The sequence below is a fragment of the Protopterus annectens genome, chromosome 14.part0 (genome assembly GCF_019279795.1).
Source record: "Protopterus annectens isolate FY-2018-M chromosome 14.part0, PAN1.0, whole genome shotgun sequence".
Taxonomy (NCBI): Eukaryota; Metazoa; Chordata; order Ceratodontiformes; family Protopteridae; genus Protopterus; species Protopterus annectens.
This window is the reverse complement of record NC_056748.1, coordinates 322,409,829-322,427,219: the sequence shown is the minus strand read 5'-3', so window position 1 is coordinate 322,427,219 and position 17,391 is coordinate 322,409,829. Positions and strand designations below refer to the sequence as shown.

At 36.7% G+C, this 17,391-nt stretch overlaps 1 protein-coding gene across 1 annotated transcript in view; it reads left to right on the top strand.

Moving 5' to 3' along the window:
* Positions 1 to 17,391, top strand: part of TACC2 (transforming acidic coiled-coil containing protein 2) — a gene marked incomplete in the record, with an annotated part of 1,481,681 nt that overhangs the window by 1,354,530 nt on the left and 109,760 nt on the right. Inside the window, 1 exon segment of the mRNA XM_044056051.1 lies at positions 12,600 to 12,746. Within this exon segment, the coding sequence (XP_043911986.1) occupies positions 12,600 to 12,746 (147 nt within the window).

Here is a 17,391-nt window from a genome sequence, read left to right as displayed (position 1 = left end):
GTGTGTGTGTGTGTGTGTGTGTGTGTGTGTGTGTGTGTCAACTACTTGGGCCAGGGACACGAACTGAATTTACAGAGAGGGTGCTGGAGGACTTGGCTTGGCCATTCAGCTGAGGACCAACCCTTCAGCTGTACCAGTGGGGAAGAGTCTTATTGGAGACTTGGAGGGAGACAGATATAAAGACATCCAGACCCCGGGCTGTGTGTGTGTTCTCTGTGTGCTCTAAAGGGAAATTGTACTTGATCCAGAGAAGTCTGCATCTGGAATTACTGAGTGTATCCATTTGTCCTCCAAGTGCATGTCCCTCTCCAGTGTCAGTGGTGAGGATTCAGGCTTCTTGATTACTGGCCCAGATTGGGGATGACACATATTGGTGCCCATCACATTTTGGTAGCATTGGTGGGCGTCACAGGTGTCAACCTTTATTTGCCAGTTTATTAGCTCAAGTCATAATGCTTTCATTTCATTATCTTCACAATTTATACATGTATATTAAGAGATCATTTTGATTCCCTTCTGCACTCTTTATAGATCAAAATGCCACTTTTCATTAGTCTTATTCCATAGATGTTCAGTGTTCAACTAGCTGATGTCTGCCATTGGCTTGCATGAAACAACTGTGAAAAAAGTAAGGTTTAAGTGAAGGAAGACTACTGTATTCAGTTGTAAACCACAAAATACTGATATGTATTTCCAAAATGCAAGATGCACAGGAACTCACTAATGTAGTGTTTCCCACATTTTGCTTGCCAATGATTTACAATAATGGTTCCAACTACATGTCATTGAGATAAAACTGGTCAAATCTTCAACTGGATGAAATCTTCAACTGGATGAAAGAAAAATTAACAGATATTTTTGAGTGGAGAAAGCACCCAGCAACCCCCAAATTATGTTTACTAATTCCAGGATCTTTCAACTGTGAAAAGAAAAAACCCAAAAGCTTTGAATCACTTTCGATGCACAAACAAATATCCCATTGACAGTCATTCACTATATAGAACAGCAGTCAGAGAGAGATGTACTGGATATTGGCAATCAGTAAGTTTAAAAATGTCAGCTTTATAATTGTTCAAATATAGGACAAGCTGCAATGACACGTCATAATAAACAGAAGCAGAAAGGCACAAAGGCCAAAAATAAGTTTTGCACCCTGTCTCCAGTGTACCTCATTTTCATTTTTACCTGAGGAAATTGCAGTTTGTTCAGCCTGAATTTTTCATTCTCCCTTTCTTTTATCTTTTATTGAGTTTTGTACTACTTTGTTTAAGGTAGTGCTGTTCATAATTGTGGTAGTTTTATTTCCCGCAGGGTGAAGAATGTTTGTAGAGGGTAGTAAGGTAATTTATTACTGGGTGCATAAGTAAAAACAGCAACATAGGCAGAGAGAATAATAATAAAAAATGGAGTCCAAAAAAATGCATTTATTCCCCTGGCGCCTCCACTCTTAAGCCTTGCAGGGAGGTTAAAATTCATAATCATGCACATTAAATAACACAATCAGTTAACCAGTGCAATAAAAAATGAATTAAGAAGAAATGCAACCTTTTAACTAACATATCATTCCCTCTCTATAATATCCTCCAATACATTATAGGATATCTATTCACATTAACCTTCCTACTGTGATTTCAAGTCTCTCAATATTCCCTCACTTCTACTATCTTTATAAAGTCATACTCTTTTACGTATGTGTTATCCTTACTGAATTTTTATCCCTATATGTACATAGCAAATCTACTGCATTTTATGTCTTTGTATAAGCTTGTCTGGTCCGATAGCACTGTATAACTCTAAACTAGAATTTGTACACTGAACTGATTCTAATCTACCATAAACTATCATCTAGGCACATGATAAAATTGTATGTCTAGAAATGTATGTATGCTTGGGTATAACTGTAAAATCTATCAATGTCTGTATTAGTTCCAGAAAGGTATGTAATGCTTAGTTATAACTGTAAAATCTTTCATGTCTGTATCTCTTTTGGAGCTTTTCGGACTTTCCCAGTCACCAAATGTCAATAAATAAATTCCACATTTTGTTCAAACTATTAGGAATCAAAGTATTCACATTTCAATATAAAAAATTTCCTTTTACTGCAACCTACTTTTAACTGACATTCTCAACCCTAAATACTATTTGTTCCAGCAGGCCTTAAATTAAATAAATCATCATTGTAAAATTCATTGTAATGAACTGTCAAAGGACTCTCTCTAATATTATTATGAATATTTCTAACATGTTCCTTAATTCTAGCAGAGAAACTTCTCTGTCTCTCTGATGTAAAATAAATGACAGGGCCGCTTAATAGCATAAATAACTGCAGTACTATTGCAGTTAAAAGTTTCCTTTTATATCAGAACATTAATTTATTAAAACCTTTACAAACCAAAGGACAAATATTGCACTTATCACATAGGATGGTACCCCTGTAGCATAAAAAATTAGAAATATTTTCAACAGACGCACTAAAATGAACATTTCTAAAATATTCACCTATATTCTTGCCACTGTAAAAACACATAAGTGAAACTTTATTCAAAATATTTTTCAAAAGTGGAATATGTCATTAAAATAGTCCACTTCCTTTTTAAAATATCCAATATATCATCAGATAACCAGTTATAGTGCATAACACACATAATTGTATCTGTTTCAGATTTATTACTATAAGATGTTACTTGATAAAAATTATTTTTGCATTTGTAACAATTTATCTCTAGGCATATTGGGGGTTTGTAAATAAGCTGAAAAAAACTTCTTTATTATAGTCCCTCTCAACAAAGATATTAATCAGTTGGAGATTCATCTACAAAGTCAGCTCAATTAGAAAAATCTCCTGATCCTAAGAAATTAACCTTTAGGAAGAGAAGACATAAGATGATCTGGATGAAAACTAGACCCAAATAAATAATCCAAAGAACCATTAGGTTTTCTATAAATCGTAGTATTCAACAGTGCACTAGGAATACTTGTCAAAGTAACATCCAGACAGTAGCAGAAAGATGACTGTCAGAAGTGACACCTAAACCAAAGCGATTATTTTTAAGATGACTGGTGCAATCCAAAACTTGTCTAGAATCACCTTTACAAATAAAAATCAAGTCATCAGTAAATCAAAAATAATACACCACCTGTTGACAAAAAAAAAAACAGTAAATATTTTCTTTTACAAACCCACGATTAAACAGGCATAATATAGGACAAAAGAAGTCCCCATAGCTATGCATTTCAGTTGTCTATAAACTCTACCATCAGATTGTTTCATCTTACTAATATTGTTTTTTTAATCAGGTCAACCAAATACAAAGTGAAAGATACAGCATCCAAATGACAAATAGCCTCACTAATTTAATGTGGTTATTTGTGAATTTTATTCTTCCTGAAAGGCTTGAGCAGAGGAGCCAAGGGAATAAATGTGTTTTGTGGACTATAGTTGTTTCTTTATAGGCATTGATAACTTTGAATTCTATTTGTACATAGTGTTACTCTTGAACTTGCTGCCTTCCAGATATGTATTTTTAAACAGTACACTTAAACATTAGTGTATTATTTGATTGCAATTGCCCTTTTCCTAGCATATAACAATAAAATACGTAGGCAGTTGTATAGATTACCTGCTGGTGTAAATGTTGTATGTGTGAGAAACTCTGTGTGTTGACAACCTACAAAAAAACTAGTATCCTATGCAGGATTTCATTATTTTCTTTGTCGGCCTTCTACCCAGTGAGGGATTGGTAGGCTATGGCAGCTCATATGACAATGAATTCATAAAAATAGGCAGTGGAGAGTGAATAAATGAGAACTACTGTAAACATTATTTTAATTGATTTTACTTCTGCCTGAGAATTTAGATCTGCAGTATGCTTCTCCTAAAAGGTCCCTTTTCAGAACTATTAAAACATTGATTTTGGCCTGGGCCATGGAGGTACAAGCATAAAATAATAAAACTGTAGGGTACTCCTTTGATTGGGGGAGGCGATGTCAGTTTGCTTATTAGGCTTTCTGTACATTGTTTTACATTGATGAGATATTATTAGTTTTCTTAAATTATGCCAAGAAAAAACAAATAAACAATAATCCAGTACGTAGAACACCAAATAAATCCAAGGTAGGAAGAACGCAAGACAAACCAAATAGCGTAACAAAATTTAATCACCGCTTTCGTCCTAAGACTTCTTCAGAATACAAATGAACAACATCAACGTAACGACTTATATAGTCCATAGTTAATTAGTTAATTAATTAATCACTAGCAATGATTCAATAAAATTCAATTAAAATTAAATTAACTATCATTTAATATATGTTAATTAAAAATGCTTTTAGAATGGTTTTATCAATATCAAGTTTAGCATCCCTCAAGAAACATTTAATATTGATAGTGTCATTGAGTCCTGGATACTTGTCAGATTTCAATCTAATCTGCCATAACGTTTCCCTTTGCTCAATGTAATTTTTAAAATCACCACCCCTCAAATCACTTTTGCATACTTCAATGACAGAAAATACAAATTTTTTAAAATTGTGACATGTTAAAGAATGTTTAAATAAGGCATTATTTTCATCCCGGACCTTAATACTATATAAATGTTCACGAATTCTGATTTTCAAACTTCTAGTTGTCATTCCGACATAAAAAGCCGGACATGAAATGCAAGAACTAACATAAATGACTCCAGCAGTGTTACAGTTGACATATTCTGGGACAACAAAAGTTTGATCAAAATTTTCTATAGTAATAAAAGGCCCTGTTGAAATATATCTACACATGTTACAATTAAGACATTGAAACATGCCTTTCTTGTTTTTGATGTTACCGGTGTTGGTCGTGGGGGTATTTTCCTTATATTCTAAGGATTTTTTGATGTTGAAATTATTTCTAATGGTGAAAAAAGGTTTCTCACCTAAAACTTTACTCGCGTCAGGATTACCTTGGATAATGCGCCAATTGCTTTCAATTAGGCGTCTTATCCTTAGACTGTCGCTAGTCATATCCAATGTACAAACAGGTGTTCCTCTAGTTGTAATTTTTGAATTGACCAAATTTAAATTGTTAGTACTGTTATCAAATGAAGTATTGAAATTCAAAAGTGCCGAATATAGAGTGTGTCTTTTACCTAAAACTTCTCTAATGGTATTTTCTAAGAAAAATTTATCATATCCCCTATCTATGAACATATTGGCAATAAAACGTATTTCATCATATAGATCTTTATCATTAGATGTCATACGGCAAGCTCTTATGAACTGGCCTTTAGGAATATTTTTAATGACATGAGGGGGATGCCCACTTTGAAAATGTAAATAACTGTTGGTGAAAGTGTTTTTCCTGAAAATTTTGCTATGAAATCTGGACTCAACATTGTCCCACCAAAAAAGGACATCCAAAAAGTTGATGACTGACCCCATGTTGCCTAAGGTAAATTTTAAGTAATTAGATGTTTGATTAACATCACTTAAAAATTTATTGACCGTATTTACATCCCCTCTGATGATAAAAATTAAGTCGTCTATGAAACGGTGATAAAATAAAATTTCATATTGGTTTCGCATTAATTTTAAACTATCACATTCCCACCAGGATATATCACATTCCCACCAGGATAGGACTAAGTTGGCATATGAGGGTGCGGCTGGTGAACCCATAGCCACCCCTCTGATTTGCCGGTAATAGGTACTGTCAAATAAAAAGAAATTGTTATTTAACAAAATATCCAAAAATCTACAAATGGTTGAGACTTGACCTGTATTCAAGTTTGTTTTTAATGTTAGAAAGCTACGTATGGCTTCAACTCCCTCATCATGAGGTATACAGGTGTATAAAGAAATAATATCCAAAGTAAAAATAACATCAGTAAGCAGATTAAATAGCTTCTTGTCTGTAAACTCTTTCAACTTACTAAGAAAATGCCAAGAATCCTTAATAAAGGATTCCTGCTGGGAAACTATTGGCCTCAAAGTGGCATCAATCACCAAAGAAATGCCTTCCGTAATTGAGTGTGGAGAAGAAACTATTGGTCTGAAGGGAGGGTCGTGAGAACATTTATGAATTTTAGGTATTCCAAAAAGGATACCTATTCTAGGTTTATTAACAACACAAAATTCATAAACTTCAAGATCAATTTCACCTGTCATTAATGCATCATATAGAAAAGAATGAATTAATCTGATCTTTTTATTAATGTCAAGTAAAGAAATAACTTCATATTCTTGTTTGTTGTTTAATAACCCTAACATCTTGACCTTGTAAGCTGCTTGTGTCATTATTACAATATTCCCTCCTTTGTCACTTCTCATAAATCTTAGTGTTTTGTTTTTCTTACGTAGATTATAAAAGGCTTTCCTTTCATCATTGTTTAAATTATTAAAGTTATTGTTACACTTAATAGTTTTTTCTATTTCCTGTATACATATATCTTCAAAAAATCTTAAAGTGTAATTCAACAAAATTTTACAAAAATCAGCCACTGAAGAAAGCTAGTTGTTGAAACCGGTTTGGTTTACAATAAACTTTTTGTTTGCAACTTATGCTCAGGGTGCTGGATTCTTTTTGCTCTCGATCTTTGAATTAACAATGCTGTAGAAATAAGGGAATTGTTACTTTGGTAGCAGGATGAAACTGTTAAATATCTCTGAAGGAGACTGGTTAAATCTGACCACAAACTGATCACCATGGAAATCTCACCACAAACTGATCACCATGGAAATCTCCATCTTACCTACACCCCCCGCTAAGGTGACCACCCTGAAAAAGTTCTCTAAAGCTGACTTTGGGCTTCTAAAAACAGAGGTGGCTAACTTCTCAGCACCCATGCTAATGAAAAATAGTTGTATGACTGCCAAATCATACACCAAATGCACTGTACAAGGATGTACACAAATGGATGGACCTTGCCATACTAAATAAAACTAAGACGCTGTCCTCTAAAAAAGGAATCCAATCTGGTGGTCCCCAGCCATCAGTAAACTCTACAACAGAAGGAAGAAATTGTTGCAGAAAAATGTGAAGTCACAAGACTGGAAAACCTCCCTTATCAGTCTCAACAAAAAACTGAGATCCCTTATCAAATCCTCTAAAGCCAGCTATGAAGGCAGAATTGCAGCTGGCACCAAAAATAACCACAAAGCCTTCTATAGCTAAATCAAAAACCTCAATGGAAATATCCAGATTTGCTCTGAGTTATTGCACAGTGGCACCTGCTATACTGAGCCAGCAGATATAGCCAACATACTGGCCAACAGATTCAGTGCCAACTTTACCCCTCTCTCCCCCCACAAGGGCCCTATCACAATACCAGAAGAAAGCTGGTGCCCACCATTTCTGTGGCACAGGTAAAAGCTGCGTTGTCCAAAGCCAAGAATACAGCACCCATGGGACCTGATAATATCCCTGGCTGTGTCCTACATGAGCTACAAAATGAACTGGCACCACATCTGTGTGCCCTGTTCAATCACAGCATTACCTCAGGCTATGTCCCTAATGAATGGCGCACTGCTACAGTAATCCCACTCCATAAAGTGGGAGCAACTACAGACCCTGGGAACTATTGCCCCATTAGCCTGATGAGTCTGGTATGCAGACCTGTGGAGCGCATCTTCATGGACCTGCTTAACAAAGATATAGGCAATCTCCAAACTCTTGACCCCACACAGTTTGGCTTTGTCAAGGGGAGATCCTGCCTGCTGAACCTGGTTGACTTCTTCAAGGCACTCACCAAGGCTGTGGATGAGGGTAAGGCAGTGTGTACAGCCTACCTCGACCTGGCCAAGGTCTTTGATACCATTCCCCATTCGGGTGTCATTGATACTCACCAAACTAGGCATCAATCCTTACATAACTAGGTGGGTTGCAAATTGGCTCACAGACAAGACCTACAGAATGAAAGTTATGGATTCCAAGTTAGACTGTTGACCACTCACGAGTGGAGTCCCACAGGGCTCGGTCCTGGGCTCTCTCCTGCTTGGCATCTACTTCTCAGAAGTCCAGGCCAACACAGAAGGACTTTGGCTGACCAAGTTCACTGATGACTGCAAGCTAGGAGTCATTACCAACTCCCCAGGTGATGTAGACATCCTACAAAAGGGCCTCTCAGAGACCAGTGACTGGTGTCGAAACCATGGCCTGAAGCTTAACGCCAAAAAAATGCGTCATCATCCCCTTTGGAAAAAACTCATTTCTCACAAATTACCACATTGATGAGAGCCCACTGAACAATGAAAGAATAAGAGATTGAGGCACCCAGGTCGACAGCCACCACACCTTCAACCACCACATTGCCTCTGTGGTCAGAAAGTCCTTCTACGTGGCACATCTTATAACCAAAGGTTTCACATCCAGGAAGAAAGAGGTCATCATCCCTCTCTACTCATCCCTGATTAGGCCAATCATGGAATAGAACACCCCATTTGACATGTACCTGACCAGACACCTACAATAGCTGGAGAGGCCACAAAAGTAACTCACAAAAAAAGATCCTAGGCCTTAAACACATGTCCTACATGGACAGACTCAAGAAACTTCAGCTGTTCTCAGTCTCTTATCATCTACTTAGAGGTGATCTCTGTTTGACTTACAAAGCCATGTCCAACCCAGCCCTACTTAAAATGCTACTCTAAAAAAAATCCCAATCTCCCCACACCACACGCTCCAGAGATCACAACCTCATTATCACAATTAACAGAACATGCTGGAGGGACAGGTTCATCTCACAAAGACTCTGGAATAAGCTTTACATTCATGTCAAGCAGAGCACTTCCCTGGCCTTCAAGAGAAATCTTGACAAGTGGATGGGTAACAGAAAGTTCACTCCAGGGATCATTCCATTTGCCCTATTGGATATGGGCACTGTGAACTAACATTGGCTGGCATGGTGCCTGGGCAATTCTTTTGGGCTAGGCTTGTAAAGGCACCAGGGTCATTTGCCTAGTACACACCTATGAACCTACGATCTTTACCTAAAGAGTCAAACAAAAAAATCTACAAATATTAAAGCAAATGGGAATCTATGTTCAGTCAATGCCTCGTATATCTATTTATCTACATTCCACTAATTGTAACACTTCTTAACGTATTAAACTGTATCGTCTCCCTGCTAATAATTCCTACTAACTTAGCTGGAAACAGCTCTTTCATTAAGTTCATGGTATTAAACTGAGCCGGACTGCACTTTTTGCTTTCCTTCATGTGTGTTCTCTTTCCACAGAAGCCCATATAATAACTAGAGTGAATTTCTTGCCGGACTTATGAGTTGGGTGAGGAGCTCTCTTGTACACAACTAATGATGGTCATTGGTCAGCAGCTCATTGTAGAATGTATTATGCAGTTAACAGACTTTTGGCATTGTTTTAGCTACCAGACTATCTGAAGTTGCAATATATTGTGTGTGTGTCTGTGTGTGTATATCTATATCTCTTTTTATATATATATTTATATATATGTGTGTGTGTGTGTGTGTGTGTGTATATATATATATATATATATATATATATATGTGTGTGTGTGTATATATATATATATATATATATGTGTGTGTATATATATATATATGTATATACACACATAATCTATATACACAAACATTGCAAAACAGGATAACTGCTTTTCATTTTGGTTAACCACTCACTTCCCAGTACAAAGCATGTTTCAGTTTCTGTACTTTGTGGTATTAAGAAAAATCACATAGAAAAAAAAGGAAATGATTGCTTCTGACTCTAATATAATGTCATCACAATAAGCATTTTTGTAACCTGTTTTATGAAAGTTTGTATTAATGGCTCCCATACGTCTCAATCTGTTAGCACAAGAAATTTGGACAAAACCAAATATAGTGGTAAAGATGAAGACCCAAAACAGTGACACATTTTAAATATCGCTCTTATCAACTTAGAAGTTTACTAGAATAAAAGGTTTTGTGTTAATTTTGGGATTAGGGTTGGGAGGGTGGCCTAATGGTTAAGGTGTGCCTTACAAACACAAGGTGCAGGGTTTGAGTCTCACAAGGGATAATTGGCTAGGCTTAAAATGGCTTGCAAGGGCAGTTGGCCTAGTATGAACCTATGAACTATTCCTATATGCATTTTCTGAAAAATATGAAGTCTGAAACTCAGATGTCTGCCATTATTTAGTGAATGTAATCCTCAATGATTTGCCAGAAAACCGGAAATTTTGAAGAACAGACCAAAGATATGAGGCAAAAATCTGGACAGTTAGTATGATGTCATTTATCCAACTCCCTGCCACTGTAGAAAAAGGTAAAGGAAAAAGACTGTCTGCTGCCTAGGCTTTGGATAAGTGTGCTATAGGTGTTTATTGTCCTGGCTTACATAATTATTACTTTTACTTTTTAAAGGTGGGTATATTGAGAACTAGAGTATAAGTGCATTTCACTTCAAACTGTTTACTACATTCATACACCGCAGCTCAGTTTTAGATCTATAGTTAGTTTTTGTGTTTGCTAGAAGTTCTCTGACAATGTAATTAGCTCTGATGAGTGAATGGGTGAATTAACGTATAGCTGCATGTTAGCAATGCCAGTTCTCTATTGAAGTGTCGCACATATGTCCCTCATACAATTCATTTTTTTTATTTTATATTTGAAAATGTCTGATCCTCTTCCCACATGATTATACATTTTTGTACCTGTTATTTTGTAAAATAATTACTATTTATGTTTTCTTTTTATGTTGTGTATAACAATTTAAGTTTGCAAGATCAGAAGTTTATCGAGTCTCTCTAAAGCAAAGGTGGCTATTAAACTGCAAAATTCTGTTTCAAATTAAACATTGTTTTTTGTTCTTTTGCATGTCCTGTGACTTTATTTTTTAAACTAGATTGTGCATTAGTTTAGCTTCATGACTTTTTTTCTGTGTGTGGTGTCAGTTACACTGTGAGTACCAGCTGCCGTAATTTGATTAAAAACAAAATCTTAGAATGGCAACTGGGAAAAATACAGGAGGAAGAAGATTATTTAATGTTATGAAGATTAAGTTGCATATTTCACATTTTGCTAATACACTACTATTAATGTCTTGTTTTAAAGGCGTGTGTATTTCTTTGAATGGTACTGCACTGCTAAACTGAACTAATAGTTGCACTTGCTACATCACCCTACGTTTCTAAGAGGCATTCTGGCATGATCTTCTCTGTTTTGACATCAGCATATGTGATTCATTTGTTGTGGAAGTCTACATTTCATGTATACATTAAACAGTTCTAAATTGTAGTTTCATCATTTCTGCATGATATTTCTGCTGGCCTACAGCACAACAACATTTTAATTGGTCTGTGAGTCCACTTGCCATTAATAGGCACTGGTAGTTTTTTCAGTGCTTCATTTAAGTAAACTACTATGCTACCTACATAGTAAAAATGCTGTTCTTAAAAAATAAACAAACACTTAAAGCTACTGGTATCCCCCTTGACCCCCAGTAATTTGGTAGCACAGTGGTGCAGCAGTTAGTATTGTCACCTCCCATAAGAGGTTCCCCGGTTCTATTCTCAGCTGGGATGCCTTCTTTGTAGAGTCTGCATGTCCTCCCAGTGTTTGTGTGGATTTTCTCTGGGTGCTCCAGTTTCCTCCCACATTACAAAGACATGCATATGGAGCGTTTTCTCCCCGGGCCTCTGCTGAAAATGGGCTCTGTCCCAGTTTGACTTTCCTGGTAAACAAATGTTAAATAAATTTATAATGCAAAAAAGAAGCCAGCACTCCACTCCATGACACAGGCGATAATAGTTTATTCCAAACATGCATATGGCAGAGTCTTCCTCAGCAACCAAACATCAAGTTTGGTTGCTGAGGAAGGTTCTGCCGAAACCGGTACAACCACGTTGGTGTACGGTTATGCTTTTTTGCTGTTTTTATGTTTGGAATAAAACTATTATCGCCTGTGTCATGGAGTGGAGTGCTGGCTTCTTTTTTTCATTTAGATTGGCAATTTCAGCTGTGCGCCAGCCGTTCGTGCAGGAGGATGTTGGACTTATAAATTTATAAGCCAGAAATATTAAACTACTTTTAGTAGAGCCTGGTGACAAATATTACCATCATCAGAGATTGTGATTAATTTACCCCCTACATATATATCTTTCAGTCATGAAAGCACATGTGGAGTATTGGTAAATGTCTGGTGATAAATTCCATTGGTGCATTGCTATGTCTAAAGAAAACACTACTGTTACTGCAGTCCAATGAATTTTTCAAAGCAGTATATTTAACTAGTCTGTGATTTGGATATCTTTTTTCCTCAAGTACCTCATTTAGGAAAGAAAAATAAACCATGTAGTATTCAAAGAAAAAGACTGGAAACTTTCAATATGGCTGACATCTCCACTTGTGACTTTGATGGTACATAGAACATTAACTCCTTAAACATTATTTTCAAAATGCCCATTCATTTTCCTCATTTGGATTGAATACCTAAATTGTATTGAGAAAGAACCTTGTTTATGCTTCTAAACTTGTTCATGGTTTTATGCCCAAGTAAATAAAAGTAATATAAAAGCTATAGTTTAGACTGTATGTTTGTTCTTCCATTTTTAATGATGTATTTTTAATACTACTTACAAGTTTAACCTTTTGTTTTATTCTTTGTAGCAAAGGGAGGGGTCTGCTCCAAATGATGTCTCCATCTCTAAAAGTGCACTTTACTCTCGATCTGGAATCAGTGAATTGGTAGATATAGATGGCTATCCTTACAGCCAAAATGATTTGGATTCTGAACTGAGAAAGGCCCGAGAAGAGGTACTGCACTGATTTTGTCATTATTTTCTTAACTTTTTTTGCATGAAATGTGTGCCATTCTATGTCAGAATTTAATGTTTGCTTTGTGGAAGCAACCATATTCACGATCTTACATTTTAGTGTCTTAATAAAGCCCAAGAAAAATTCCAGTGCATTGTTTAGTTATCTCTCTTGTCTTATTCTCAGATATATGCATCCAGAGTAATCTAATCGTGTATACAGAAAGGTAGTCTGATATGTGATATATCAGACTGGTTAAACTGTAAATCAATTTATTGCAACTTAGAAGACTCTAGGTAACTATTTACAATGTACATAGCTTAATTATTATGTAAAACACATTTCTAATCTCAAAACAAGTTAACATTGACACACTCACTTGGTATACCACCAGTGAAAACTATTTACCTCAGCCTGCCAATATACATCTGGCGTAACTGTAAATTGAGAGACTGCTTTGTGGCTTTTTTTCCTAAGTGATTTCATTACTCAAAATAATTAATTTGGGCACAACACGTTCGATTCTCGGCTGGAGCACCTTCTGTGTGGAGTCTGCATGTCTTCTCCACAGTCGAGTGGCGTTTGAAAGACATGCATGAATGGGCGTGCCTTCGTTGAAGGTTGGGCGTCGGGCTGGCACCGTAAAAAAATCTACTGCCAATCATAAGCAGACCGGAGTTCCACTGTGGCAAACCCTAACCAGGAAAAGCTGAAAGAAGAAGATTGATGTAATCTCTATTAGTATTATTATTGTAGTGTGTGGGGTACCACAATTGCACACTGAAATTAGGGAAAAAGGCAGGCTTGTTAAGTATTTCTGTGATGTCAGTTTCCATTAAGAAGGGTTACGAGAGATGCCAGTAAGTTTTCCTCATACTCCTTAATGACAGTTCTGTATGTAACAAACCAGTGAACTTGGAGCAATAACGGAGTCCCGAATCAAAGATGTGAGGCAGATAATCTCGTTCAGCTTTTTGAGTATACATCACTTTCACTTCTTGAGATTGTCTGGTTTGCATATGTAACCAGGACTGAACATGAAAATAGTACAGCAGGATTTGCATTCTACCCTGGTTACAAAACAGAGTAAAATAAATACTAAAAATACTAACTTTGTGATCGTGCAGTCTTGGAGTTAAATGGAAAATGTTCTTATCTCTACAGTTCGGCAGTCATATATTTAACGTTGGCTATTTAACCTAATTAATCCCACTAAAAATAAAAAAAAAATAATAATTCAGTTAGACCCATGTATCCAACCTCATCAGTGTGATACACAGAAACACAATCTTCAAATGATGGATATTACAAGGCAGTTGTTTACATATATTACCATACATTACTAAAGCCATGTATATCTAGAAGTTGTACTGTTTATTTTTCATTTGCATCAAGGTTGTGAGAATCTCAGATGATAAGCAAACTACTTCTAACCAGAACATGGGTGCCTTGGGTTTCACTCTGTTTCTGTGGATAAACCACTGCAGGAATATTTTAGGGCTTGTTCTGCAAAAGTGATTGCAATCTGTACTCCTCTTTTTCCAAGGAGTGCTTTGACATTGTTTGAAATAGTGATTATCAACTGAATTTTGTTCCCAAGTCCAGAGGTGGCTGCTGCCCCACTGAGGATTGTTGGAGGGTGTGACATGCTTCTTTATGGACAGGTCAGTAGATGACTCAAGCAGATACTGTGGGGACAGGGAAATGGCATGTATTGTAATGTGGTTATATAGATAAATGAGTTGTTGTCTTCCCTTCCTTCAGCATAGTAATATTTCTTGCCTATGTGTTCTCTGTGTTGTGCTCATGGTACTTTGATAGAGCAAGAGAGAGAGAGAGACTATTGCAGTGAGCAGACTTGGCCTACTCTGTCCTTGATCAACCAAAACAACGATACAATGGATTCACATGTTTCCAGTAAATGTTCTTTGAATCAGGGAAGCAATCTGACCGAGTCAGATAAATCATGACTAAAACAGTTAGTTTTTTTTTTTGCCACCAGCTGGCTGCATTGATAGTGTATGTAGGTCACGCTGGCTGGCCTTAGACTGCCATGACAGCATATGGAGATCTTAATGCCAGGAAGCAAAATGTGATGGTTGTAGAACTGAACAGTATGTATCTTGATTGGTATTCATAAAGAAAACCAGCCAGACTAATTTAATAGACCCAGAAATTCATCAGTGTGTTAGACAGTGGTTTCTCCACATATAGATGTTTTTTATATATTACTGCAAGAAAGAGAAGTGTCAGACTATTCTATCATAACTCTTAACAACTACACAGGTGTTGGGAGTTAGATTATAATAGCTGTCAGTTGAAAATTCGTTTTTTGCTTATTGTTTGGTTTCTGAATATGGAATGAATTTGAGTCCAAGGAGACTGTTATTCCGGTACGTATTTCTTTGGTAACAACTCCCAGCTCTGTCATATTTTCCTCCTTCACAAATGACTGTAACACAGTCCTCCATTGCCACATATTGTGTAATAAAATGTTTAGAATGCAGTGAGGAGCTGCTGTCTTCATATCCACCTTTCTGCTTTATACTTTCTTGTTTTGTAACACATTTAATGATTCGGTGCTGACCATATGCAGTACATGTTAACATTTATTTTCAGTTAAAGCATTTTTTGTTGTTCCAAAATCCAGATAGTGTCAGTGATTCATAAGACAGGAGGGACTGATTATTCCACAAGACGGGCAGTGCAAATTTACCAGAGTACATTTTTCAAGTTCATTTTGCAGCCAGATATGAGGGAAGGAATTGCAGTCCTATTTCCTGCTCCTTTCCTTGCTTTGCAGTGGTTACACAATGAAGCATACATACTGTAGTGTTTGTGACTTCAATTTTTTTAACCATATTTTCGTAATGGCCATAGAATAAGATCATTAAAACTTTTTTTTCATTGGAGCCCTCACATGGAAAAGATAAGCATGTCCACTTATTTCCTTGCTGCATTCTCAATGTCTTTCTCTGTCTAGGGGAAGCTGCGGTGGTGCAGCGGTTAGCATTGCCGCCTCACAGCAAGAGGCTTTCTGGTTCGATCCTCAGCTGGGATGCCTTCTGTGCAGAGTCTGCATGTCCTTCCTGTGGTCGTGTGGGCTTCCTCTGGGTGCTCCGGTTTCATCCCACATCCCAAAGACATGCTGTAGGTGGATTGGACACTCCAAAGTGGCCCTAGGCATGAGTGCATGCAAGTGTGTGCCTTCTGTGGAAGGTTGGGCACCAGGCTGTGGCAACTCAGCACCGTAAAAACTCCACTGACAGTCATGAGTGGACAGGTGATCCGCTGTGGCAACCCCTAACTGGGAAAAGCCGAAAGAAGAATTCTCAATGTCTTTCTCTCTCATGTTGCACTTTTCAGTAAAGCCATTAAGCAATAGTGCTGTTATTCAATGGGGCATCTGTTTTACTCCACGTTGCCTTACCATGTCACCTTTTGTGTGCGCGTGTACATGTGTGTGCTGTTTGTACAACTGTGTACAACCATACTGATGCACGTATAAGTAATTATCCACCAGTATTTATTGGAATTAAGGGACTGTACACCTTAATGAAACTTAGTTTCCCAAATACTAATGAAAACTGTCATACTTGCTTAAAACATCAGATAAAATGACTAATAAAGCTACATTAAATTAACTTTTATATCTAATCCACGTTAGCATTTTTATACCAGCACTACTTCAGGTTTTGTGTTTTTAGAAATGAACCACAGCTACTAAGTGACTATCTGAATTAAAATATAGACTGTGCATTAAGTTGTTATTATTTAAAGTCTCACAAATTATTTTAGAGGGTTTATTTATATGATAACTCTTAAGTTTTCCTCATTCATAGTATAATATTTATTTCATTGCACAGTAATATTTTTAATTTTCTAATTATTTCAGACAAAAATATGATTCTCCTTTGGAAAAGCTTGTCTGGCAAATGTTGCAGAGAAATGTGCATCAGAACCAGTTATTGCCTTTTATGACATTTTTTTCTGCTTTTTACATAGTCATGTAAGCTCTGTCACACTTCTGAATGTAAGAAGGATGCAATTTCTTCAGTTACATTAGTTTCTGATAGAGCATCTGTACATAATATGAACACTTTTTCAATTAAAAGAAATTCTCATCCTCCATGATTGGCTAACATGAACTGATCAAGTAGAGTGACGGCAAGAACTTCTGATTTAAGAGAGAAAGTAAAGCTACATTGAGAATCACCTTGGTGGTAGCTAATTCCCTTCTCTCTGCATCAAAAGCTGCACTGTCAGACATGACCTCATTAGTATTCTCCCCTACCAGTGCATGTGTTGTAATTGCATAGGCATACCAACACACATGTACATGTTTATTCTTGCAGCCACAAACCAAATCCCATTTGGCTCTCTAACACACTCAGAAGTAATTGCTTACCCCACCACATGCATACACATATGCACGCACGCACACATACATACAGATGAACACATGCCCCCAGCTCCACCATACCTATCTATTGCAGTGCTTGGAACCATGACCATTCCCATAGGAGTGAATATGTGAATGCTGTCAAAAGACAGAATTCACGTTTTTTCTCCTATTGAAAAAATTAAGTCAGTAGAACATATTCTCTGAATCTCTTTACCATGTTAATTTGCTGCCACCAAAATT